Below are 26,033 nucleotides of genomic sequence, written 5' to 3' on the forward strand. Positions count from 1 at the left end.
ATATGGAGATGAATAGAGATGTGTAATAAGAGAAATGTTTTGGCTTGCCAATATGACAACTACATAGAGGACAATATTTTTGTGACTGGAGTTAAAGAGAAAAACAGCTTGCAGTTGTAGCAGTTAGATTTATTTATTTTTTTCTTTTCATGCCTAAGGGCTGAATTCTTTCTTTTGTTACTAAAAAATAACACGTCAAATAAAAGTAATTGGATTCAGGCAATGTTGCAGCTGTATTTATTCTATTGATTGATTTTCAGGAACTAAAAAGTATAAAATATGTGAACATTGATTGAATGAACTTCATTATATTTTAGAACTAAAATATCTGTACATTCTTTGAATGTTTTCGCTGCTTTTATATGCAATTTCTCAGAAGATATGAACGACAGTACGATATGAAACAAACTGAATCGGTTTAAATTTCACCTGTGAAAATGATTTATTTGAGTATTAGTCTGATGCCTTCATTATACAAAATGTTGCAATGTTTCAATACAGATGTCACACACAACACCAAATTTAAAGAGAATACTCAAAACTTTTAACAGCTTATCGGACAAGACTACATTGAAGTGAAGTACATTCTACTTTCAAACACAACAAAAACTTGAATGGAAAAAAAAAAAGGCATCCTGAGCTTTTACACTTTTGCTACAACCGATTTCCATCTTTGAAAACAGAGACCATGTCCAGTCACAGGTCTTTATCATTCAACACCTATTTGTCATTTATCTGTACCAATAGCCCCTCAGTCAATAGATTTACAATACATGAATGAAAGGAAATATTTCCATATATAATTTGATTTTCTTTTTCAAATTCATGTGACTCAAGTTCAATTTGAAGAGATGGAGGAAACCCACTTTGAATTGAATGTCATACATGGCACAATTTTACAATAAATCTCGGGCCTCCGTCTTTTCAAATAGAAAACAAAACATGCAAATGTACACATTGTACAGACGTTATTCTTTACATTTGAATCCATCCAAAGCACATTTTCACCACCCTCATATCTCCAAAAGTTCTATATATTTAAACGGTGATTCTATAGGTACTGTTTGGAATTCGAGGGATGAGCTAGGGCTGCCCTTCAGTGCCCACACATCATGCTCCCAGGCTAGAAGTCTCTTGATGAGCAGCCGTCTCTGATGTTTCCGCAAAGCTTGGCGGCACGCTATTAGTCTTTGAACCGCTGTGCTAAATCAAGTTCATGTCCTTCTCCTCTTTTTGAGAATCCAGCTCAACTGTTTAAGCTAAAGTTGAGGAGAAACTCGCAGGCAAAAAAAAAAAACAAATAACCACAGGTCTAAATGTTGAGCACTGAGCAAGTAGGACAATATGTGCTTATCTCCTTGCATGGCAATTGATTCATTATTAAACTTGGCTTGACAATATTCTGTGAACTTAAAAACCACTAGCCTGCTCAGTGTGGTTGATTCTGTCGGATGTGTAAAATAAAAATTGAAGAACAGCATCATTTAGTTAATAAACCCTTTGCAGGGTGCGGTCAGACCACTTCCACTCCGTTAATTTCACGATTTATCTATGTAGTTACAAATAAGCCACAAAACCAATAGCAGTGTAAGAGAGTGAGGTACATGTTGGTTTTACTAACAGACATACTTTTAAGGTTAAACAAATTCCATTAAAACACCTGCAGCTTATAGTGCAGCTTATATAAGAACAAAAAAAGGATTTCCCCCTAATTTTAGCTTTAGTCTTATATTCAGGTGCGGCTTATAGTCCAGAAATTACGGTACTATAGCAACCAAGGGCAGCATGAATTCTATTTTCTGACTTCGGAAGTCCAGGACCTCTCTTTTGAGCATTTGGGATGAAGGAATCTGCCGTCGAAGCAACTCCCGAGTACTTGATGGTAGTCGCTGTCTATCAATTATTCTCATCTCCTCGACTCTCCTGCAATGAGTCCAGGGTAAGTCCCAGGACAGACATGCCTTCCCGATTAGCCTGTACAATTTGCCCCTGTCAGCAGCAGTCCTTGTAAAATGCCACAAGTGAGTCATGCACGTCCTCAGAACGCCGTAAGACCCGAGCCTCCTCAGCAGAATCAATTGGCGCTTGTCTTTTTCGCGCAGTCACAGTACAAAAAAAAAAAAAACAGATGAGTCTTGTGTATTGTTCCGGTGAACAACTGATTTGCTGTAAGACCTTTCCTTGGATGTTCATCAGTGTTTGGAAGGCTGTGTCTCTTTGACTGGGCCTGTAGAAATCCACCTCCATCTTCTTTCTCCGTGTCGATGTAGAGCCGCGCCACTAAATCGGTTCTCTGAACTCCCTTGTGATCGTCATCCCTGACACGACTGACAATAGCAGTCATCACAGATCTTCTGCAGGTGGCAGCAGTCAGAGCTCTACGTGAAATCTGTAATGTACAAGGTGAAGAGGAACGGTACAAGGACTGTTCCCTGCGGGGATTCACTACTGTCTCCCTAGAAGTATGAGAAAAAATATGATCGGCTTGCTTCTAGATACATTATCGGGGATAGGCAGCTTTAAAAAAATAATACTCCGTTTGATCGGCTTGCTTCCAGATACATTATCCGGAATAGGCAGCTTTAAAAAAATAATACTCTGCTTAGTACATGAACATTTTTCCATTAGTCACCTATGTAGATGATTTTTTTTTTGTGGCTTCGTCGCACCTTCTAAAAACATCCAACTTGTCCATAGGTGTGAATGTGAGGGTGAACAGCCAGAACTCGAGTAAGATGTGATAATCTCCAGCACCACCCTGAAGCGGGAAATGAAATCTTTGCAACTATTATTTCTTTGTTTATACCTTATTCCATAAGTGAAGCAGAAGTGACGATAACCTCTAGAAGAGACAAAGCAGAAGTGGTCTGACATGATGTGAAACCGTCCTTATCTGGAGTCAAAACAGTTTGGCCCGTTTGTGTCAGATTGTCAAAGCGATGAGTTTAGAAATGCTCTGCATGGATCTTTATTACTTTTTAGAGAAGCTGCTCCTCCCAGACAGAATATTCTGTCATAATTCACCCAGGCGTACATTTTATTATGCAACGTGTGTATCAGCAAAATGCAAAATTGGCAAAACTCATTATCCCTACCGGCCAAATACTCTTTGTAATGAGATAGTTATCACACAGGAAGGCATACAATTTAAAAACTGCTCCTTTGATAATAAATGTCTTGGTCAGTTTAAATGAATTCTTCAGCGGTGACATACTTGGAATTATTCATGAATTGTGACATCCATTTTATTCATTCAGAGGGTGCAATACAAATAAAAATGGCAAAGACATGTCTGTTTTTTTTTTTTTTTTGTTCCACATCAAAGCTAGCACATTGAAATAAAGCTAAATCTGAAATACGGAAACACTGAACTCCAAGTGCTGACTCGTGTTCAAATAATGTAATACACACCTCCGCTCCTTTAAGCCTTGATCAACAAGCATGCACATTTGTATCACAAACGAGACGTAAATGTATGCACACCAGATCATTTGAACAGCTTAAAGACAAATGAAAGAAATGAGGGAGGGCTAATGGTAACAGTCAAAAAAATGAAATTCTGTTTATATATATTTTTTTTTCTCGTTGATCGGGGCCTATTCACAATGAAAGGCATGAGCCATCCGGTGTCAGTGTCAGCTATGTATACGGCACAAACATTAACGCTAAGTGTTTCAAATAAAACAGATGTATATATCATTTCATATATATATATATTTATAACACAAATATAGATTCTTCTTTTTCCTTGTTCATTTTTGACCAATGAACACATGACCCGGAACAGCGAAACCATAAGAAAGTGATTCCTCCATGTGAGTTATCTAACAGGAGTTCATTTTCACATTGGAGCATTGCACCTTGGCTGATGTAACTATGACCTTTGTACAAAAGGTAATCCATCTGATTCTAAGGAGGTTGATTTTTTTTTTTTTTTTGTAGTGGCTAATAATAATGTGCTCGGTGCAAGAGTAGTAGTGGCTGGCAAATGAGGCTATACGGTGAAGTCCGCATGGTAGTGTCGGAGGAGGACGTAAAACAAGCAAATCTCTTGTTCGCTTTAAGAGCAAAACAGAGAATGTGAGATCTGGTTTCAACCAAGTCAGTTCCTCATACATATCCCCTCTGCATATTATAACAAGGCCTCCCTCACCAAACCGTAAGCCAGAAGGATGACGACTAGTCGGTAGCAGGCTGATATTCTTGTACCTGTGAAAAGAAGAAACACAAAAAAGTTCAATTAGCCACACGCTAAAAATAAGGTGCACAAATCCTGGAAACATGCCAAGCATCTTCACATGAGTTAATTTGAATTAATTTCAAGGCGAGTAAAGTTCACCTCTCCGGCATCCCAGGGTGAACATTTTCTCTTCTTGATTCTGACCTGATTATCATCCGAGATACCCTTTATTTATTTTGTGACCCTAGAGGTTTGGACTCACTGGTAGTAAATATTCATGTTAGGACTAAAAGGTGAAGTTGTTTTACTCTGTCTCATTATTTGCATGGTGATTCTGGCTCAAAAGCCAAACAAACAAAACGGAATTGTTTTTCTACATCGTCGAGCTGTTGAAAACTCCCAAATACACATTTGAATGTTGCATCTGTGTGTGCTGGGCTGGAAAATCTATTTTTTCAATTTGGTTCAACTTATACATATTTGCAAAGTTCACCAAAATGTTTTGGCTCAGTGAGACGCTACTGGGAAATATCGAATTCAAGCCTGTGAGGCAATGAGACTCAACAAGACAATGAGGTGAATCACCAGCAACCTCCATGGAGAGCTCAAATTGGTTTAGAGCCACTTTGATCTGTCCCCCATGATCCCTGGCTGGCTGAAGAGCTAGCTACGTGTCTCTTCAACATGTTTGCCTTATTGTCTGGTGACTTTGTTGAAAATGATGTTGTTTGAAGTCTGGGCCATTTGTTAATTTTTGGCTCCGTCCAACTTTGTAGTTGAAGGAAAATTGCTTTCAGATGTGTTCATCCATTTGTCTGTGTGTGTGTAGATTCTATGATATACCGAGGCCTGTAGCCTAAATGATTTCATTGACTTCCTTTTTATGATGTTATCATATAATTCAACAGAAGCAATTCATTAGTGTCGACAGGTTTGGAGATGGGAGGGATTGTTGGGATTTGTCAAGGTTATGCTTTTTATTGTCCGCCTGGATTGTTGCCCGTTGAAATAAAATGAACATTTTCATTTGCTATTCAACACTGAGACATTAAGAGGCTTATTGTCAAAGTTCAACAGCTGGAACAATGATTAAAAGGTATGTGTGTGTCGGGTACAAAAGTGTTCTGTTTGTTTCAAATCAGTTTACTAATAGCAGTGCAGAATACCGTATTTCCCGCACTATAAGGCGCACCTAAAAATCTCCAATTTTTTCAAAAGCCGACAGTGCGCCTTATAATCCGGTGCGCCTTATAGTGCGGAAAATACGGTAAGTAAATTGTGTTTAACAATGACGAATTGTTTAACCCACTCAACACCAATCCAGCAATCGTGTCATAATGACCCATGGAAGAATTCTGATATACATGAAATGACATAGCAGTCTGAAAAACAAGCGGCTCGGAATCGCTGTTGACATTTCTAACCGGCAAAGTGACTCATTTGTGCTCATCTGAAGACAAAAGGTTTCATTCCACTCTAGTCGCCTCTGAGATTTGTTAGGAAAGGAGGACCGATGGAGGGCAAGATCAGATCAGACAACAACTGACACTGGTTTGGGGGGGTGGTGAAAAAATGTCATGTTGTCATATTTCTGTAATACTTACAGACTCAGTATTGAATGTCACTGCAACCAGTTCATGTAATGATGCTCATCTTCCCAGAACGTGATAAAAACCGTAATGGGTTCCACCTTTCTTCCTCTTAGCCAAGGTGCCCACGGCTGCCATGGGGGCGCAACCCACCGAGGCGCATTTATCAGTGTCAAACATACAGCACAAGCGATACGCCGCAACAGAGTTGTCAGCATATTCTTGAGTCTGATAATCTACGACAGCGCAGCCCTGGGGTTCATTGAACTTCTTTCCATCATTGGGCAATAATCTGCGTTTTGCTTCAGGTGCAGGAGGTCTTTCCAGCCCGGAGCAGAAGTGACAATGTTTAAACTGCCTGACCGCTGGGGAAATGATTGGCATTTAAAGGTGGGCCACTAAAATGACTGAAATTAGTTTGATAGGGAGAGAAATGAAAAATATGGAGGTAATGAGAATTTAATCTCCTGAGGATAAAATTGTGGACTGTCGCACTACAAGGGCAGCTCTGCTTTGACAGGCTGAAGGAGAAAAAATAATCGACTGCAAAAGTGACTATAAAAAAGAGCAATATTGCTTTTCATTTATCAGTCAAATTTGAAAATAACTTGTGAATTTAAATCATTACTGAAGCCACTTTCACATCCAAATGTGTCAAATCCACAAAGTTAAAATCCAGCCACAGTTAGCCAAAAGTTCTTCTAATTAACGGGCAGATAAACATTTATTTTGATAAATATGATTAATATCCTCCTGTCATTGCTTTCAACCGTTATTTTCTTTAATATTGTTAAAATGTATTATTTTTTAACATGGCCGCCGTGTTCTGCAATACATATTTTCTCTTCCTCCGAGAATTTATTAAGTTCATGTACATAATATAGGGGCCATAGGTCATATCGTAACAAGGCTTTACTTATACAATATATGGTTTATTTTCATTACACACAATATATTCTATATCCAATGTAAAAAAATTGAATACACATTCAGACGTAATTAACAAAGTTGGGTGAAGATGGAAAACACAAAAAAATTCAATAGATGTAATAATAACGCTGAATGTGTTTTCTTATTGGCCGGGGTCATTGTGCTTTGACCTTCCCATTGTATCGTCTACGTACATGAGTTATCTTCGCTATCTGGTCAAGAAAACAGCTATTCAGTTGTTTACAATTGTTTGCCAGATTGCATTCGTGCTACTCACAATTCCAAGGTCCAATTTGCGCAATATCATAATGAGAATTCCCATTCACATCGTTCAAGTAGCATGTCAACTGTTCCTTTAAAATCTTTATACTGACCAAGACAGCGCAGTGGATCGTGGTTAGAATATTTTTATCTGTGGAGGAGATCTCAATTTGTATCGTTGCTGAGGTGTCTGAGTTCATTTGGAGTGTCTCCATACGCGCATAAATAATCACTCGGTTTTAATCTGGATGACTGAAGTGCGGAAATCCTTCGAATTGAGACATTTCCATTTTGCTCACCCGGACTCAAGCGTGAGACATGCATTAATCAGAGCACACAGAGCTCCCTTTGTTCTTATTTTCAGCACCTATGCACACTATCTATTCAGCTTGATCAAGACTCTCACTGATTTTGACCTACGACTGTTTCCTCATAAGTAGATTTCTCCTCATTTCTGGCCGGGTGATTGGGGAAATTAAGTCAATTGAACTGTTAATAAAATCTTTTTGTTCTTCCCTCTGGATGTTTAATGAAATGACACAATTGATTTAGTGCATTTCTACCGTCAGTCTATCTGCTGTCCATCTTCTCTGAGCCCATGGAAAATATTTAAATATAACCAAATTGCTTTAACTTTGGCATAATCAAATATTTTTTAATAATAAACAGTCCTCATTGATATACCTGAGCTGGGGTTGTGTTTATCCGTATTGGAGGATGTGTGGGAAGAAGATGAGGAGTCCACCCTCTGATCTGAACTCATGCTGTCTTGACCCAAAGATGAGACGGACTTTCTCGGTTTCTTGTCTGTCAGGTGCAGGGGGGAGCTTTTCTTGGGAGGCGGCAACGGACGTCTCGCTCTGGCGGAGGCATTGACCCTCAGCCAAGCTTGGGCTTTGTAATCCACAATCTCTCCATAGTTGGCCTGTGTCACACGACACTCGTACAAGCCCTCATCACTTTTGCCGACTCTGGAGATCTGGAGCTTGTGAGAGATATCGTTGCCCTGCACTTTGACTGTCTGTAAGAAGAAGCGGGAGAAAACAAATGTCATTACACTGAAACATTCTGTTCTACATAAAGATTGGCAGTTGCAATGCATACGCGGCTAGTGCAGGAAAAAGGAGGTTAGCAGCTGATTGAATGAATGGAAGCTATTTGATGCTAATAATACCCTGGCTCGATCTTCTGCTGATTAGCTCCTTTGGAAGGTGTTGGGAAATCAGTTGCTATTGTGTGTTCGCTGCATGCGTCACTGACGTTCTAATATAAGTTGCTGTTTCCTGCTCATATGCCATGCCATGAATTTACTTCCGTTAGTTTTAAGTTTCAAATATATTCTAGTTTTGAATTGGATACTGTCATAATAAATTTGGGATATTTTATTTATTTTTTTAAAGTATAAAAAAATAGAACACTACATGGCATGGCAGGAGATTTTTTTGGGTACTTTTTCACATTTCATCCACCTTGATTGTCCGAATATTTGAAGGGTGTTGATGGGCAGACAGATTTAAAATACTCAGCCGTTATGACAGGTTTTAGAATTGGAAAGAAAAAGGTTTTTTTTGCCTGATCCAAGCAACACAAGCAAATTCCAGTTCTCAGTCTGACAGTGATGACAATAATTAAAATGATCATGAAAATTAATTTCACCCCTTATGAGAATATGATGGATGGATGGATGGATGGATGGATGGATGGATGGATGGATGGATGGATGGATGGATGGATGGATGGATGGATGGATGGATGGATGGATGGATGGATGGATGGATTCCATATTATGGCAAAAATAATTGAGCTATACATCTTCGAAAGTGGCTATATACTCCCTCTCATTTCATTAGAACATAGAAAAATAATCTCAAGGTAGTAAATGAGTTTTTTTCTCTCCCAACCATTTAACGTTAAGCATCTACATAAGTACTTCTAAATTGTCCAATTTCTGCCAATCACTACCGTGATTGAAATTATAATTGGACCTTGAGACGCACAGGCTTAATGGTTTTGGACTTACACTGATTTTTGTCCCCTCGTCATCAGGATGAGGCTCTGGCGTTATCTCCATCTGTGAACAAAGAAGCAAAGACTATTAGGATTGTGAAAGCAGCCAATCCATATAACCAGTAATGGCTACATTATTTTCGGACTAAATGTAGCTACGACCCTATCATTAATGGCAAACCTGATACTCCAGCGACAAAAGCTCTCTCCATAATTCCATTGCAGAAGTTGTTGAACACAAAGCATAATTATGGTTTTACCGCTCAGAGCTAATAAGTCCATGTTCTCTTTGGTAGCCATCTCCTTAATTGCCCTCACAGGATTATGATAGTATATCTATTTATTTTGCATGCAGTATGACTCATAAAACTATAAAAAACAATAAGGGGGAAATACTAAACATAAATCTTTTCACTGCCACTTAAAAAAGAAATACCGTATTTTCTGGGCTATAAGGCGCACCTAGAAACCTAAAATTTTCTTAAAAGCCGACAGTGCCTTATAGTCCGGAAAATACGGTAAATACAAATGTTCTTGTATGTTAAATACTGCAAAGCAGATTCTTTTTATTATTATATTGTGGTATTGACTATATCATAGTGAACCTATGCAATTAAATTTAGATTAACAGTGAGTCCACCAACTCCACGATATTTAGATGTAATAAAAAACATGACTACTGTCTCCCTTGACTGGAATGAAAAGAGAAGGGCAGGAGAAGGAGAAGACGGCTACTTATGAGCATTTGCTGCAGTGAACACTCTTTCAACTGCTGTGATTAGCACACAAGAAACTAGTGGCGCTCTCCGGAGGATGCTCTATAGACAGGTGATTAATGAGCAGAATTACTGCTGGATCCGGTTTTCTCTGTCCGCGTGTAGCGTGACTCTTACATCTTGATTTCACAGATGGACTTGACATCCTCCATTGTATTGAAGAGATGTCTTTAATGGGGACGCATAATTCATTGCCCTCTGTCGTAGCATTAGACCGTTTCATGTCATTAATTTCAGCTTCTCCTTTTACAAACTTCTCAGCAGTTTTACGGGCTTGCTATGCAGTCTATATTTGTCACATGAGAACGATAATCAAGGATTTCACTGGAGGGGAACTGGTCTACCTGGTTAAATTTTTAGAAGGCATTCGACCTTATCTCACTTTGAAAAAAAGTCATTCAAAATTTGCAATTCCTAATTACCGGCTCTTATTTTTTTCTTCACATGAATCAAAGAAGCGAAGAACACGGTGCACCGATGACTCATAGAAGTCACCATTAATCACTCATCATCAATCATTCTAGTACCCATCTATAAGAGATATTTCTGGATGCGATGAGGTCTATTTTTGCTTTCAACCTGTTTCCCCACGTGAAGTTTCTGACTCAATCATTATTTCCTCCTTTCATTTCCATTTCCCTCTATATTATCACACCAGTGCTTTTTTTTTTTTTTTTAGTCAAAGCCAGGACCACTTAAAAGTATCTCAAATTCAATCTTACGTCTCCGTGCTTTGTGAATACTCGGCCAATTCTTCATAAAAAAAAAAAAAAATCTCATTGACTACTCATAAAATATGCGCTACAATCACCGGGCATAAAAAGCTTCAATGACATCCTGAAACTCAATTATCACATAAAGAAAAACTGCCATCACTTCAATTGGAGTGGAAATGAGACAATTCGCTCTTTCTGTGATTTGTTTTACAAGTGTTACATGATGATTGACATCCACGGACAGTTAAGTCTGTGATCAGAGTATCACTCGGAAATATTACATGACAGTTGCGCTCGGACAAACTGCTTTGTGTATGCAAAAACTCCTCGGTGTGATATCGGGGGCATACGTCCATATTAATTCAACCATACCTGTCCAAAGGAGGAAATTAATGTGCATAAATTTGTACCGATAGGACGTTTTCATGTTGGAATCTAATCAGGATTGTGAGTCAGCTAATGAAAGCACTTTGATGTGAGCCTTGAATAAATAGAAGGATAAAGCAAGCATTGTTCTTCCTCTGGGGAACTCAACACGAAGGGGTTCCCTTCTCTCGGGGTTAACAAATAGAGACTAGAGAGGAGGGAAGACAGCTGGGTGAAGTGTCAAACTTTAAGAAAAAAAAAAATCCACAATCCAGATGTTAATTTCCAAAGTAAGTCATTTGCAGTGATTTTCAACCCCCCCCCCCCTCCCCATTGGTTTGAGGGGATGTCATACTTAATCCAAGTGTGTCATACCACTGTGTGCTTAGGTTTGTGCTTAAACAGAATGAAAAGGCACAAAGAAAAGAATTAATCACATTAATAGAACATTACCAGGCGATGGCACAAAGAAATGTATTTAGAAAGCCGTTTGGGAGAGAGGATTTGTTGGAATCGTCCATATTTAAAAAAAAAAGATTCCACAAACACACCCTTTTCATACCACACGGAGAATAACAAGCGTACTGTTATAGAGAGCATTAATCACAGTAGAAGTGAACTGTAAAGAGAAGCCTAATTACAGTGCTCACTGATTCCTGCTTGAAGATGTTTTTGGGTCTAAGCTTAGTTGTTAACCCTAATTACAGCCCACAGTTGACAGGAGTTCTTTTCACATGCAAACACTAATCCTCTTCACAGCCCATTGGTTTATGACAAGGGATATGTTAAGCCTAGCCTTCAAAGCCTTCAATTGTACATGTAAATACATGAAAGGACACTATTACTTTATTCGGTGATGAAGAAATGGTCCCCTGACGAGTTGATTATTGGAGAAAGTTAAGATGAAATAAAGTCTCCCAATGATACAAAGAATGGCTACAATGATAATCCATCGTCTTTCAAAAAATGATTGGCATCATATTTTACGTTGGAAAATAGTTTATGTCCAATTTACTTTTCTTTTCTAATTTACATTTTTTTCTAAATTCTATCAAATTAATATAAAAATAAATGAGCAAATTTAATGTGTATCCTTCAACATCCTTTTTGGCATCATATTTCATGTTGGAAAATAGTTTTTTGTATATATGTCCAATTTACATTTTTTTTTCTAATTTACATTTTTTTTCTAAATTCTATCAAATGAATATAAAAATAAATGAGCAAATTTAATGTGTATCCTTCAACATCCTTTTTGGCATCATATTTCATGTTGGAAAATAGTTTTGTGTATATATGTCCAATTTACATTTTTTTTTCTAATTTACATTTTTTTCTAAATTCTATCAAATGAATATAAAAATAAATGAGGAAATTTAAAGTGTATCCTTCAACATCCTTTTTGCGACATGCTATAGGAAGTTTTGTATTAAATTTGCATAACCAATAACTAAATTCATTCACTCAACATCCTTTTATTAAATTACCTCCTATAAAATAAATATTGAGTACCTTTCATAGATGACGCAACTATTTTTTTCCGGCAATATTATTTCACTGTGTGACCTTGTATATGCTGTTGCATGCAGATGCATCAGTCCCTTCTGTATCCAATAAATTATCCCTCAAATAATTACATTAATTAAAGCACACTAAGATTCTAGCTTGTATTTACTGTAAGTGAGCTGCTTTTCACTTAATTAGTTCATTACCAGCTTGCCAAATGAAATGGCTATATTCACATTAATTAAACGCAACCATGCAGTATGAGACGGGCCGCTCAATTAACAAGCCTTACTTTAAGATAAAGATGACACTTAAAGAATACAACTACAGGTATTGAGTTTGCAGCCAAGCCTTTTAAATGTGTAATATGTAAATCTCATTTTCTATTTTGGGAATTTTCACTGGTCGTAATTTGCAGGTTTGAGAGGTTTGGGGTCTCTAAAATCTGCATGTTAGGTTAATTGAAGATCTAAATTGTTCATACAGTGGGTGTGTGATTTATTGAGACATACCTGTAATTTATATCACAGATTTTTCTAAATTGTTGTTAAACCAACCCACACCTCGCTTTTAAAATACAGCTCCTTTGTTTTTTGACAAGGCACTTCTGTTGGCAGCTTTATTATTGCGCAAGGCAAAAGCCAATACAGCTTCTGACTATTTATGTTTGTGGCAGGCAAGGCTAGAACATCAGTAAATATGTCCAAGTTTGAAGGAGAGGAGAAGAAATAAGAGGGGTATTAACAGTGTTTCTTAAAAAGAAGTTATTGTTGCTCATCATTTAAAAGCTGGCGGCAACTGTAAAGTAACTGTAAACATTCTCAAGACAAAACAGCACAACAGCAAAACTAAAGGAAGAATTTTCAAGGATGGATGGTGACAAGCCTGGGAGAGCATGGAAATCTCTTAATTAATTTTTTGTCCTGATTTGCTAATTTATTTCTATGGTGACAAAAAGTCACGCTTTATAATGTCTCATTTCAATTTGCCCATGATCTTCAAATCTTACCATCTCATAAATTATAATGCATCAGCATTATTTCAAAACAGCATTTGGATTCAAGGCCTGCTGATGATCTTGCAGGTGATGTAAATTTCAGGAGAGGTGTTTCAAAGCGCCACACAAGGTTGTAGTCATCTTACTGTAATCTATTATGCAAGGCTGATCAAGAGAACCCCAAGGGCAGGTAAAATAAAGGAGCAGTGTCTGAAAAAAAGCCTTTGAAATCATAAATGAAAGTGCCGAAGACATTCATATTTATTTCAAATCAGAAACAGTGGCAGATGGTTAATAGAGGGCGCTAAAACGCAACTGTGTCACCTGGAATAAGATAAAAAATTAAAATAAAAACCTAAATGCAGGAAAGCGAGGGGTGCAGTTCAAGAATCATTTCATTCAACAAAAAGGCAAAGCAGTGTACTTGGATAATCCAAAATATTAAATCAGCAGAAGCACAAAGTCACCAGGTTCAGAGTAGCAAAACAACACTTGACACATGAACCGACATGAATTGAAAGGAAGCAGGGAAGAAAATACAAACAAAGTGACGGCACAACGAGAAACACCCGGATAAGAGACAAATTGTCGGAGGCAGCACAGGTGGACGCCATAACTTAACCCGACAGACATTGATGCAAGGGAAACCAGAAAAACCTGAAACTAAATACCAAACAAAACCAAGTCTTGCAGGTTTCCAATTACCAAAACTCACAGAAAAAAAAATGCTTACAGTTTGGGGAGGTTTTTGGGTTTTTTTTTTAATTAAGATTCTCCAAATTTGACTTCAGGCTTTCAAAAGTAATCTCTCATTTCTCTAGTCCTTTATAAACGCAGACTGATTTATCTTTCATTTTTAATCAAAATACAATATTTGCAAATATTTGCAGCTGTAGTTTTAAATTTATTGAAATGCTTCTTCTTGGAAACTAAATACTGCTTCTTTTTTTTTTTTTGCCACCAGGGTCAAGAGGCTTAAAAACGCATTTAAAAAAATGAGTCAGTCTTTATCATTCCAAAGATGTTCTATCGGAAAATGATGAAATAAAAGGAAAGGAATTTTCCGTCTTTTGATGAAAAAAGGATGACCATGGCGGAATATTCCATGGGACATTTTCTCAAGACCTCTCAAATATTTTCAGACATCTTGCTTTGAAAATCCTTGTGATGAAATACAACGAAAAGCAATGAGCGACGAGCGAAATAAGATTTTGGCGCAGAGGTGGCCTGTCTGATATGTTGCTTTGGGGCGGTCCCGATTGATCTAACAATGACGGGCGCTTATAACACACGTGTCCATATCAGTGTACGATCACGGTTATGACTGCTCGACTGCAACAATAGATTACATTTAATATCCTCGGACTGCTATCCAGCCAGCGGGCTTAAAAGCAATTAACGCCAAAATCAATACCCCGAGTCAAAACACTGCGACAGCTCTATTATCCCTGGATGTAGGAGGCCGAGTGGGGTCCTGTTTTTTTTTTTTTTTTTCTCGTGTATGTATCACACTTACGGGGAACAGTTTTACTTGTGAAACTGATTCTTAAAACTTTTTGTTGTAAATGGGAAGTTCTGAACCATTGCAAGAACAGATTGCAAAGAGGAGATGTTGATTATCATCTGAGATTTTCTCACCTCCCCAATCCCTTTAATACAATCCTTTCTTTTTTCCCCCTCTTTCTTTCTGGAAGCATCAGTCTTCTGCTATTGAAAAGCAGCCCGTCATCACATCAGCACTGGCAGCACTTTTATCTAATCACACTTTCTAATATGCTGCAGCTCATCTAGCCTTTCAATGAACCAAAGGTAAAAAGAAAAAAAAAAAAAGAAAAACTTTTAGTCTGCATTTGTTCATTTTGACACATCATCTTGTGCTCCATTGACCAAGTGAAACCGCACTAGGCTTTAAATGAGCAGGAAGAAATATTTCTAAATGTCTGGGTCCTATTTTGTGATTTTTTTTTTTCCTGGCTGGCTTGGAAGAAAACCGCTATATTTTTAACAAGCTCTCTTCCCATAAATTCTTTATCAAACATTGATTAATTCAAATGTTGGAAGGACAGCAGAGCAGATTCCCAAATCCGGACGTGTCATTGTTGCGTTTACAAAAACCTTAAACCACAAATCTGATGCAAACATACTGTAAGACAAAATGACTCCCACTATAAATGTTACGATGCATTTTATCCCGCGAGTACTCTTTTTTTCCCCCCCCAATCCACACTGAAACAAACAGCCTGCCATATCAAGAACTACCCCTCCATTTTCTATAGCGCTCGGTTTCATTAAAATTGCAGGTGACCTGAAGTCTATCCCAGATGACCTTGGGCAAGAGTACATCCTGGACTGGTCACCAGGCAATAACGGTTCACATATAGACAAACAACCTTTCAGACTCATCATTATCCGGAACTATCATGGCAGTTTTATTTGGGGAAATTGACGCCATCAAAACCTTCATCCCTGCAATTCACTTGAATCAGAGATCGTGTCTGACTGATGACGATGTTTTTCCCTACATAAAATCTGTATTAGTTTATATTTTTTTTATGTCTTTGTCAGTATGGTGCTCATAGGAAGTCTTAGCCCCTACAGCTACGATGACACGTTAGCTACATGTCAAGTTTTTGCACTTTTCCTTCTGCTCTATTACCCTAGAAAATTAATCTGCATGTGACATTTATCATTCCACACAACAAAATAACAGCAGCAAATCCAAAGTTGATGCATCCTCTCATGACTAATTTGTTTTATTCATTTTGATGCCATCAACTAGGGGAGGATTAGACACAGTATAATTAATTTTCAAGAAGTGCAAACCATCTCATGGGTTATTATGACAAGCTATGTCGCGTTCTGTTGGAGATGTTTATTGTAAGGAAGGTTCAATAGAGAATGAATTTGGAATAAAATTCCAGAGACACCCTGATAATCAGACTATTGATATTCCATGCCTTGTAAATGTGTTATCATTTCGATGTATAAAAAAAAAAGGTTAAAATATTAATTTCCTGTACTAAAGACCACAGAATACAACCCATATTTCATATTAGACAACGGTGATTTAATTAAATGTTAAGATGAATCCAAAAGCAGCAGATCATTAGAGAAATTAATCATGATTGCCTATAAAAGTCATCTACATGAGATCTCGCCTCCTCAGGCACGGCATTATGGGGCTGACAAATCATCCTCATCACATCCTTGGGGCAGGAGCCAGCTGCCATTTAGAATGGAAAGGAAATTCCCTTGTCTCGCATTCTCAAGCCATCTTGGGTTCCAACTTGTAGGTTTAATCAATCAAATTGAAAGTACAGCCACTTTGAAAAAAAAAAATGCCCAAATTCATAAGAAGTTGAGGAGCTTCATTTAGACAAATGTAGTCATTTGCCGCCATTTTCCGGGCTATTTCAGCAATCATATTTTTTCCGACGGTGTCAATAATTTTTTGCTATTCATGGCAATAGTCAGTCCAAGGATCCTGCAAATAGCAGGTGGTCCATTTAAAAGTCTAGCCATGTAGTCCAATAATTAAATACATGAATTAAGTATTTGACTCTAGTGACTGTCTGTTTTAAATGTTAATGTGTAATTTCAGATCAGTCATTCATAATGAAGACCCTACAGACAATTATAATCCGCTGTGAGTCCCCTGCTTCCAAAAAGCTTTATTGTGAGTTAAAGTCCTGACAAGAAGACGATCCTTTTGACGCCACTATTACTACTCATCAAATATTTAATATGTAATTGTATTCTATTCATTCAAACAATGATCAATCAGCCGAGTGAAAGGTCGCCATCCCGAGACGGAAGCATTCTGTCAAATCCGAACGATTGTGAAAAGGAAGTCCTGTGGATCTGACAAGTCGTATCGTGACACTGCATTGGATGAACTTTCCTTCAGTTGACAGTGTAACAGCGGTGTCAGGACTAATAGTGGCAAGATAGGTCGAATCACAGCTCCGAGATGGTCTTATCTAGCGCTTGGATCTGCTTTTAGTTGGAACGCCGTCACTTTCTGACCCCTCGTATGTGACAAAGGTTTTAACCCCTGTCACGTACAATAGGATGGAATGCAGACTCGAAACTATGTGTGTAGCCCAATGTGACAGGAAGAGAATATTGTATTGCACAACAAAGAGTCAAAGGTCGAATATATATATATATACGTATATAGTGTCAGTGGTCATGAGAGTACATGTTCCTTATCGTTTTCATCAGTGCCCTATGTCAAAGCAAGAACCGTAGAGGTTTTATTAAGACAACTGAAACACGATGATCAAGGTCGCTGAGGTCAAACATCATCACTTGCTACATGCTTCTTATCGCTACGCTGCTCAGTGCAATTTTTCACCTGCTCCTTTTTTTTTTCTGTGAATCAGTGTGGGATGCGCATCCTGTTTCTCCAACATATATGGGTGTGCACACTTATGCAATCACATTTTTTTGTGTAGTTTTAGAGGGTTTGGGGTTTTTTTTGTTTACATCAAGAGTGTAGGAGATAAGAACTGATGACATCATGGCCAGTGATGTCCATGAGTATCGTGGAGCCTAACAAGAAGTTTACAAAAAAAAAAGACATTAAGGAATTCTTCAGAGCCTCTTTTGCAATGTTTACAGCTTTATGCAGTGTGGTATCACAATGAGAAGAATTGATCCATAAAATAATTCAAGGGCTTTTACTGCACTCTGAGGAAATAAGTCTCTCGTGAAGAATGTCAACTGCAACCTTCAAACAAACCGCAGAGTCACACTCCAGCAACTGTGAGACAATAATGGCCGACGCGCTCTTTACTAAACTGTCAACAGAACGAGTGCTGAATTATGGTAAAACAGGTCGACCTCGTTACATTATAGGAGATCATTTGGAACCTGAGAAAGAATATCTTTTTACTCTACTGGATATAAAAAGCAGCTGGACTGCATTTGCAAGGTAATTCACCCTTTGTACGTTGACAGCGGCACGCCAAGCGGCTTGTGACAAGCAATTGGTAGCTCAGTGTCTCACGCCATGACACCCGTCTCTGGAGGAATGTAAGGTTAAACCGATAACCTTCAATCTCCTTTGCTTCCCTGCCCATCAGGCCATGCAGTTGAAATATACACGATTAATGAATAATTGAGCAATAACAAGTCGATATCCAGAACATTCTGGTTCGCTTGTGTTTTGGATGAAAGTGTTTTGGTTGCGTTGCATATCAGGAAAAGTAAGGCAATGTAGTTTTTCACTTAATTTGGGTCTTTTTTTTAATATTTATATATATTTTATATACTCATAAACAAATTGGTTGACCCTTTGGGTTCTGATTGGTTGTTTTTTCTTTGGTGCGGTGGTTTGTTGTATGTCAAATTAGATGCACATTTTTTTATTTTTCACATATTTATTATATAGACCTATTGTGAGTTTCAAACGTGATACTTTAAGATGAATAGTGGTGTCTCTTACTCTTATCTAATCATAATCTTGCTTGAATGAATCTCAAGCGTCAACTGTCTTCACGTCATTGTCCGACCAATAAGGAGCCACAGTGTTTTGATACACATGGGAAAGTAAATGTGTATTATTTTGCACGCACGTATGAATCTTTCACATATTTCCCTCGGGGCTTCAAGTACCCTTGTTGCGTCATAACTCCCATATGTTTCTTTCCATCTGCTCATCCCGTCACTCCACCATCTTATTCATCTAAATGCAGATAATACATGGGTCAAGCAGAGAAGAATGGCATTTTAAATTTTGGGAGATTTGTTGGCACATACAAGAATCGGATCTTATTGATAAACGGCACCAGGTGAATCTGATCATTATCATTCCGAGGATGATTAATTTAATGGCAAAGATGTCCAAAGCAATGTTCTACCCACCCATTTCCACTCTGAGCTCATCAAAAAGTGATGCTCTTGATGTGACATGATGCTGCTAATAGAGCTTTGATCCCACTGGGTCAAACTGTCACACATTGTATTTCAGGCGTGGAGCCAATCGCACTAAACCAAGACAATCAGTGTGACTTCACCATGAGTGCTGCGACGCACTGCAGATGTAACACCACAGCTGCTGTCCCCTTTTGTTACGCAATAAATTGCTTATGTATTTGATAGAAGCCACATCAATCTGCACAAAAGAAATCAAGCAAAGAAAATACAAACTATAATACATCTCGTCAGTGAATCCTTAAAAGGGTGCGCGTTTGAATTTCTTAAATAAAGACTTCACTTGAAATAAATTCTTAAATAAAATAAAAACATATAAATAAATATGCAGCTAGGAAAGGCAAAGACTTGAGTCTTCTAAATATTTCTTCACGTTTTTACTGAAGGCCCCGGTATAAAGCTTGTATTCTAATTAGGTCTGTAATTATTCAGAGTCTGAAAGACCTTCAGACACAAACGAGCATTTGACTAATTAGGTTTATTTTGAAAGTGGCATTGTAATGAACACCTGAACTGAGAAAAGGAGTTAACATACTTGCAAGCAGTACATTTTCTCATTCTTTTTCTTCTATATCAATAATTGGACTAAAAATAATTTATATACGATTGGCAGTCAATGTTAGTGAATCCGTGGACGGGCGTGTTTATTATTCCAATCAACTACTTTACAGTCATCTCTGGAGAAAATTACTATCTGAGTCGACACGAAAGTGATTGGTTGGATACGAGAAAGCAAAATCAAATGATCAAATTGACAACACACAGACACAGGAAATCAATAAGCAGTCATGGAAATAAAAACAAGTCGAGGGTGATGGCAGTTTTAGTCATACACTTCCTGGGGGAAATGCTAGAAAGTGCCACTAAAACATTATTGCCTTTAGATGCCACAAAATGGCGCCAAAGCACTTTCTTTACATTAGACATGGCTTTTTATAAAGACTCAGAGAGCTGAGGAACAAAATGGCCAACGTAGGCACTTACATCACCCAATAAATGAAATAATATGAAAAATTAAAGGAGATGCTCTCAACTGGGAGTTAGAACACAGTAAGAATTTGCACGACAACGCTGTAAGAGTAGCTGCCATTTGAAAAGAACAAAAGCTTCTGTGACCGATGACTGCACCAGAGCTTCGAGCAGTCTAATAGAACAGGAAGCACCTGTCAGCCCATGTGTGTGTGTGTGTGTGTGTGTGTTTCCACCAAAACCCAAGCAGCACCCTGCGGAGAGCCCATGTTCACCGAAAAGCATTATAATCATCGCCGACCTGTGTGGGCTGATGGTAGTAGTTACCGGAATGATGCATTGTACATTACGACTCCAGGTGGCGTTAGATCAGTTCAAGCGCCAGAGGAGCCTCCACTTGGGCGCCAATCAAAGTACCAGTCCAAAAGAGCACAATATTTAATGGATTCCTTATTGTTACACACAGTTGCAAAATAAAAATGGCTTGCTATGATTAGGTTACATTTTTTTGGGGGGTCAGAGCTCCAGCGCATATTTTAGGTAATAGTCAATTATAACATATTTTTATTTTAATGGCATGAGCTAGCTTATCCCATACTTAGCTGCAGGGTAGTTTTGCATTATGTCTTCTCTGCTATTTTATTTTTTTTATGTGTATCTCACTTAAATGGAAATAGCCCACATCATCAAGCGCGGAATAGACTTCAGGCAATCTTGGAGATATTAAATGGAGAATATTTTTCTTAGAAAGTCAATGTTACAAATGTTTGGTTCAAGCGAATATTTTTTCGTGTTTGGCTGTTATTTCATATTCTGCAGTGCTATACGTACTGTCAATAAAAATCTAACTCGGTTATTATTCCACAAGGATTATTTTAATACCCAAATAAGGTTGCCCAAAACTGCAAGTAATCTAGTTTTATTTATGAACTCAGTGTTTTTATTTGCACACCTCACAATATTTCATAAAGAATTACATTGATTCTTAAGCTTTACGAGTACTATTTGAAAGGATCAGGATTGCTACCTTCCCATATATAACTCGGCTTTTCTTGTTTTTGTTCCTTATATCCCAGCATAATCCTAAATCAAATAGAATTAGTTGTGGAAAGGGATTGTAAAGATTTACTTTGTGTATCGACTTCATAGCTAACAGAAGAGGTTGGATTAGCTGGGGAAAAAAAAGAACGGGTGATCAACTTTGACATCAGTTCAATCCAGAATAGAAAACTCACAGGTTGGGCTATTTTTTATTGAAAGTAAAATCCTACAGTATGTATCATCGTAGCAGACCTCAATTATTTATCGATATGTGATAAACAACAGCTCGAGAGCCCGCTGAATGAATTTGTTTTTCCATATCCAAGCCAGTTTTTATATTGATTAAAATTAAATGACTGACGTTCTTCCTCCACGCACTTTACTATCATCGAGGGTATTCTTGTACGCATTCCATTAAGCAGTAGCTTTGCAGAGACATTTTAATATAGCCAACTGGGGCTATATGTAATACTGTGTTTTGTTTTTAATGGGAAATGTCTCTCAGTCTTTCTATCAATAAAAATGCCATTTTGTTTAGGAATATAGAATACATTGATTTAGTGGCGGTTTGAAAAGAGCCATGGCTGCCATGCACTAAGTAATGAAGCATCAATTTGGTTGTGTTTTGCAACAGCAAGTATTTTGCTCATATTATTTCTTCGCTTTTGCTTTGCCTTGAATCAGCATCATCATTGTTGTGGAAAATCCTTTCAGCGGTGTGTACTTTTTTTAGGAGGGGGAGGGGGTGAGTCATGCCTTTTTCTACTTGCGTGTGATTATGTACTGGCAGCATCTCATTTGAAATGCAAAAGAAAAAAATGAGTTGTAAAAGATGAGTTCTAACAGCGGAATTGTTTTTTTCCTTTTAAGTTGAGTGCATACAATATGCATCCATTCAAATTCTTCTCGGGACAGATTCTGCCATGACAGTTTGTTTCTGGCCATCTATCAAGCGAATGAGTCACGCCAATCATGGCTGCAGAAGTAAGCTTGTGTACACTCGGGAACAATTTGTTCATATTTAGTGAGGATTTTTCAACAATTAAAAAAAAAAAAAAACATTTATCAGTTCTTTCCCACAGCCCCCCGGGTTATAAACTGCTCTTCTGATGTGTTATCGGCCCCAAACAGGCCCATCTACTGGATGTTTGGTAAGATTTAGCTAACTGTCAGAAATAAGGCCAGCACCCACTGAGAAGGACTAATATTTTATTTCAGAATATTTAAATGTGGCTCTCCTATGTACAGAATAAGATTTTATAACAAGAACATTTGCATTTACATTTTATATCGTAGCTGTAGGCCACGTTGTACTCAATGAATAAAGTATGCGGTAAGGATATCACTGGCAATGTGACATTTACTGAATTATACATATGGAAGTACTTTTGTGTGTAACCTTTCCTAGTGAGCGGTGATCATCATGAGTTAGTAAAAGTCACATTAAGTATTTTAAATGTGAAATGAAATAAACATTCTCCGGTTATGTTAGTTAATGGTGCAAAAAATCACGACGTATTAACGTAGCTAAACTTGAGGTGAGACTAGCTTTGTTGTTTCAAAGACTTATTTTCCATAACATTCATTTGCTCTGCTAAAACTAATATAAAGAAATAAAGATTCTCTATCCTGTCTGGCGAAGAATACCAAATGCCTGGGACCGGTACTGGCCCTCAAACCCAAGGTTGGGAACCCCGGCAGAAAAACATAACGAGTGTTGTTCCTCTCTAATAACAACCACAAAAAAAATGAGGTCAGAGCTTGTGGGCCAATGGTCAAGCTCGGTAGAAGACTGCAAACACATCAGGGCATGAATCCATCTTCCCTTGTATCACGTATTGGCAGGCTGATGTGGAGCAGCAGTCGTTATGTAACAACGATAGGATTCGGGGACACTGGATGGCAAAAATCTGCATATTTGTAGAGAAATATCCGAAGAGGGTGGCACAACATCGGCCTCGCCCTCATGTTTGAAGTGCACTGCGACGAGACTTTGCACCCTTTTGAAAGGGCACCATTACATGTTGTGCATGTTCTTTCCAACTACAATCTCAAGACAATCACCTTATCATTGTTCATTACATGGTGCAGGTGTACCTAATGATCTGGCCATTATGTGCAGTTGAGTTTTTTCCACTGTTAAGTAACTCGAGAGCAAATCCACCATATTTGTTGACTTGCTCCAAAAAAAAAAATATGCCCTTGGATGTTGAAAGTAAACGCATCAACCCACACATTCCGCTGTCATCAACATTTTGCAATGTTCTAATTGCTCCAAATGTCACATTCCTTATACTTTCGATAAATTCCACTCTCTCTCTTCCCCTACTGGACAAACAAGTCATAAATGCTGGGTTACAGTGTAAAGTCTGCATCAGTAGGCCTTTTAAGCCTAACACCCAAGAGTCATGTGGGATCAAATCCACATCAAAGCCCGGCCAATGATGCTCTAAGAGCTGTGCAACAATGGAACAATAATTAAAGCCTTGTGGATTTTCCAAAACATTGTCACACACACGCACGTTGTATAGCACCGCTTCTCGTCATGGTGATTGAAAGAGCTCAGCTTGATGTTTGCCACAACAATACGCCAACCTTTTGTGAGGCTTGACTCATGCACAGCTACCTGCCGCACAATACGTAAGCCGCCGTTTCCGTCCGTCTTGAATGCAGCAAACATTTTTAAAACACTCTCATCCGCAAAAGCTCGTTGGCTCAAGATCAAGCTGTCATAAGCAAAGCATAAGACGTTGGGATGATGTTAAATGCACTATTTAATGAAAGGAAATGTCAAAATGTGCTATTTGGGGCACTTGTAGGAATTGCTTGGCTCACTCTTGAGTTATGTGAATATCCTAAATGAGGAAAATGTTTTTTGTTTTTAAATCCTTGGATTAATCTTAAATTGATCCATGTCATTTTGCTCAACATGAGGTTGACTTGAAGCACAAATGCAAACTTTCGAATCATTTGAAAGTTACATTTTAATTTCCTCTGCGACATGTTTCTGAAGGTTAGTTGCGTGTTGTTTTTTTTTGCATGCCTTAAAGCACAATCATCTTTTTATTTTTCTTTACCTCTTCAGTATCCACATCCTCCACGGCCTCAGTGGGTTCCGGCACTTTCACGAACCACCACTGGATCTCCAAATAAACTGACGTGGTTCCGCTCTGGAACGCGCACGCCATCTCTATGTTTTGTCCCTCTTTAACCGTCATGTTAGAGGGTAGATCAGTGAAGCGACCTGCAGAAGATTGGAAGGGAGATGTGTGGGGGCGGGAGTTGCAGAGATAATGAGTGAAGGGAAGATGGAGAGCAGGGGAATGAGAGAAATCATTGTGGGGATCATTTGGAGATGTCTGCACGCATAGAAATAATCAGTCGTTAAATATCCAAACAGTTTTTTTCACGACTTTGCCTCTCCTCGTCCAATGTTCAATAAATCCACCCAATCATAAGCTGCTCACTGTTTTTGCATGTCATTGCAAGTATTGCGCAGAGAGCAAGAGAGACAAATGACTTTTGAAGGAAGCCCTGAAGACATTTTGATTAAGAATTCATCTGTTTTTGCTGTGGGCGTCTATAAGCTCGTTGTGTTTAATTTGAATGCCCACGAGAAGCAGTGAGAAAGTGGAATCCAATGCAAAATGAAGGGCAGATGCTTTTCAGGACATTGGACAGTGACACACAGCCGCTGTCCGTGGTGCTGAATGTTTTCGATGAGGTAGATTTGTTTGATCGACGGAGTTTTCCTAGAAATTATGATTTGTATGAGCGTTAAGGACTCGATGCGCTAAAACAGCAGTCACCAGTTGCATTTTTTTTTTTTTTTTGGAAGGGGGGGGGGGGGGGGGGCGCCGTCTAACATTGCGATGCCGTTGTCTGGGACGTTTTTATAACCCGTGTCAATCATAAGATTTACTGCTTTCCTCCCAAAGAGCTGCTTTATAAAACACTGCGCACTTTAAAACAGTTTCTCAAACCCTCGTAGCCTTTTCAAGTCTTACCTTCAAAGGAGAATCCAAAATGCACACAAAACCCAGCCAAGAAAATAAATCCAGCGGTATCGTGAGAGGTCCACATCATTGCTGCTAAGAGATTTCTTTACATCAGCTGGAGAGGGCAAGAAAAAGGCGACGGAAGGAGCCAGGAAAAAATGACAAAAAATCAAACAATCAAACAGTTGCTGGCTCGGCGTTTTGAAACGGAGGCTGCCGCAGGTTGAACATGCCGCAAACTAGCGCTGAACTTCTTTCTTTTCTGCGTCTGTTGCTGCGACGACTGGCGACTGCTCGGCTCGACTCGAGTGTGCAAAATAAGCAAGCGGCGAGCTGCGGGACTTGCTGAGCAACACCGGAGAGACGTCAGTCAGTCTGCTGGTGAATCACTGTGTGGCATTCGCGCTTCACTTTTTTACCGAGCTTCTCCTGAGCGCTCCGTCCGTCTTCAGGCTATTCATTTGAAACATCGTCGAGGTTTTCATGCAAATAAACACGTGCCAATTGATCTTGTGAAATGTACAAATGTCAGCATTTACAAGACAGTTTTTTTGCAGATTGACACCTGGCACGCCCGAATCATTTAAATGTTAATTTATATTGAATAGTGTTTAATGCGCGTGGGCGTGGCCAATATTGCAGGGTACTTGAGCTCTGGAAAGTCAGTCTTGAAGCATAAAATGGGGGCGGGGGGTGGGGGTGTACCGGCAGGGCAAGTGCACCAAGTCATAAGTCATTAGTATAGAAAGGATCCCGCTGG

General features: G+C 38.5%; 1 protein-coding gene and 1 long non-coding RNA gene across 2 annotated transcripts in view; one reads left to right on the top strand and one right to left on the bottom strand.

The window, feature by feature from the left end:
* LOC125986103 (uncharacterized) overlaps positions 1–26,033 on the top strand; it is a 182,837-nt gene that overhangs the window by 68,318 nt on the left and 88,486 nt on the right. The window lies entirely within an intron of this gene.
* On the bottom strand, positions 418–25,832 carry vstm2a (V-set and transmembrane domain containing 2A). The gene is made up of 5 exons (XM_049749516.2): positions 25,283–25,832; positions 24,353–24,519; positions 8,981–9,031; positions 7,645–7,981; positions 418–4,209 (listed from the first exon to the last, which is right to left on the bottom strand). Exons 1-5 carry the CDS (start codon positions 25,359–25,361, stop codon positions 4,133–4,135), a joined length of 711 nt encoding a protein of 236 aa, XP_049605473.1. The 5' UTR covers positions 25,362–25,832; the 3' UTR covers positions 418–4,132.

Source organism: Syngnathus scovelli, chromosome 18 (assembly GCF_024217435.2).
Source record: "Syngnathus scovelli strain Florida chromosome 18, RoL_Ssco_1.2, whole genome shotgun sequence".
In the NCBI taxonomy this organism is placed as follows: domain Eukaryota; kingdom Metazoa; phylum Chordata; class Actinopteri; order Syngnathiformes; family Syngnathidae; genus Syngnathus; species Syngnathus scovelli.

What these genes read in the sequence shown, in the direction of transcription:
- vstm2a (XM_049749516.2), bottom strand. Translation starts at nt 25,361, where the DNA reads ATGATGTGGACCTCTCACGATACCGCTGGATTTATTTTCTTGGCTGGG. An exon ending in ACGAGGGGACAAAAATCAGT is followed by an intron (nt 7,982 to 8,980) that starts GTAAGTCCAAAA and finishes TTCTTCTTACAG; the next exon opens with ACAGTCAAAGTGCAGGGCAA. An exon ending in TAAACACAACCCCAGCTCAG is followed by an intron (nt 4,210 to 7,644) that starts GTATATCAATGA and finishes TTCTTTTCACAG; the next exon opens with GTACAAGAATATCAGCCTGC.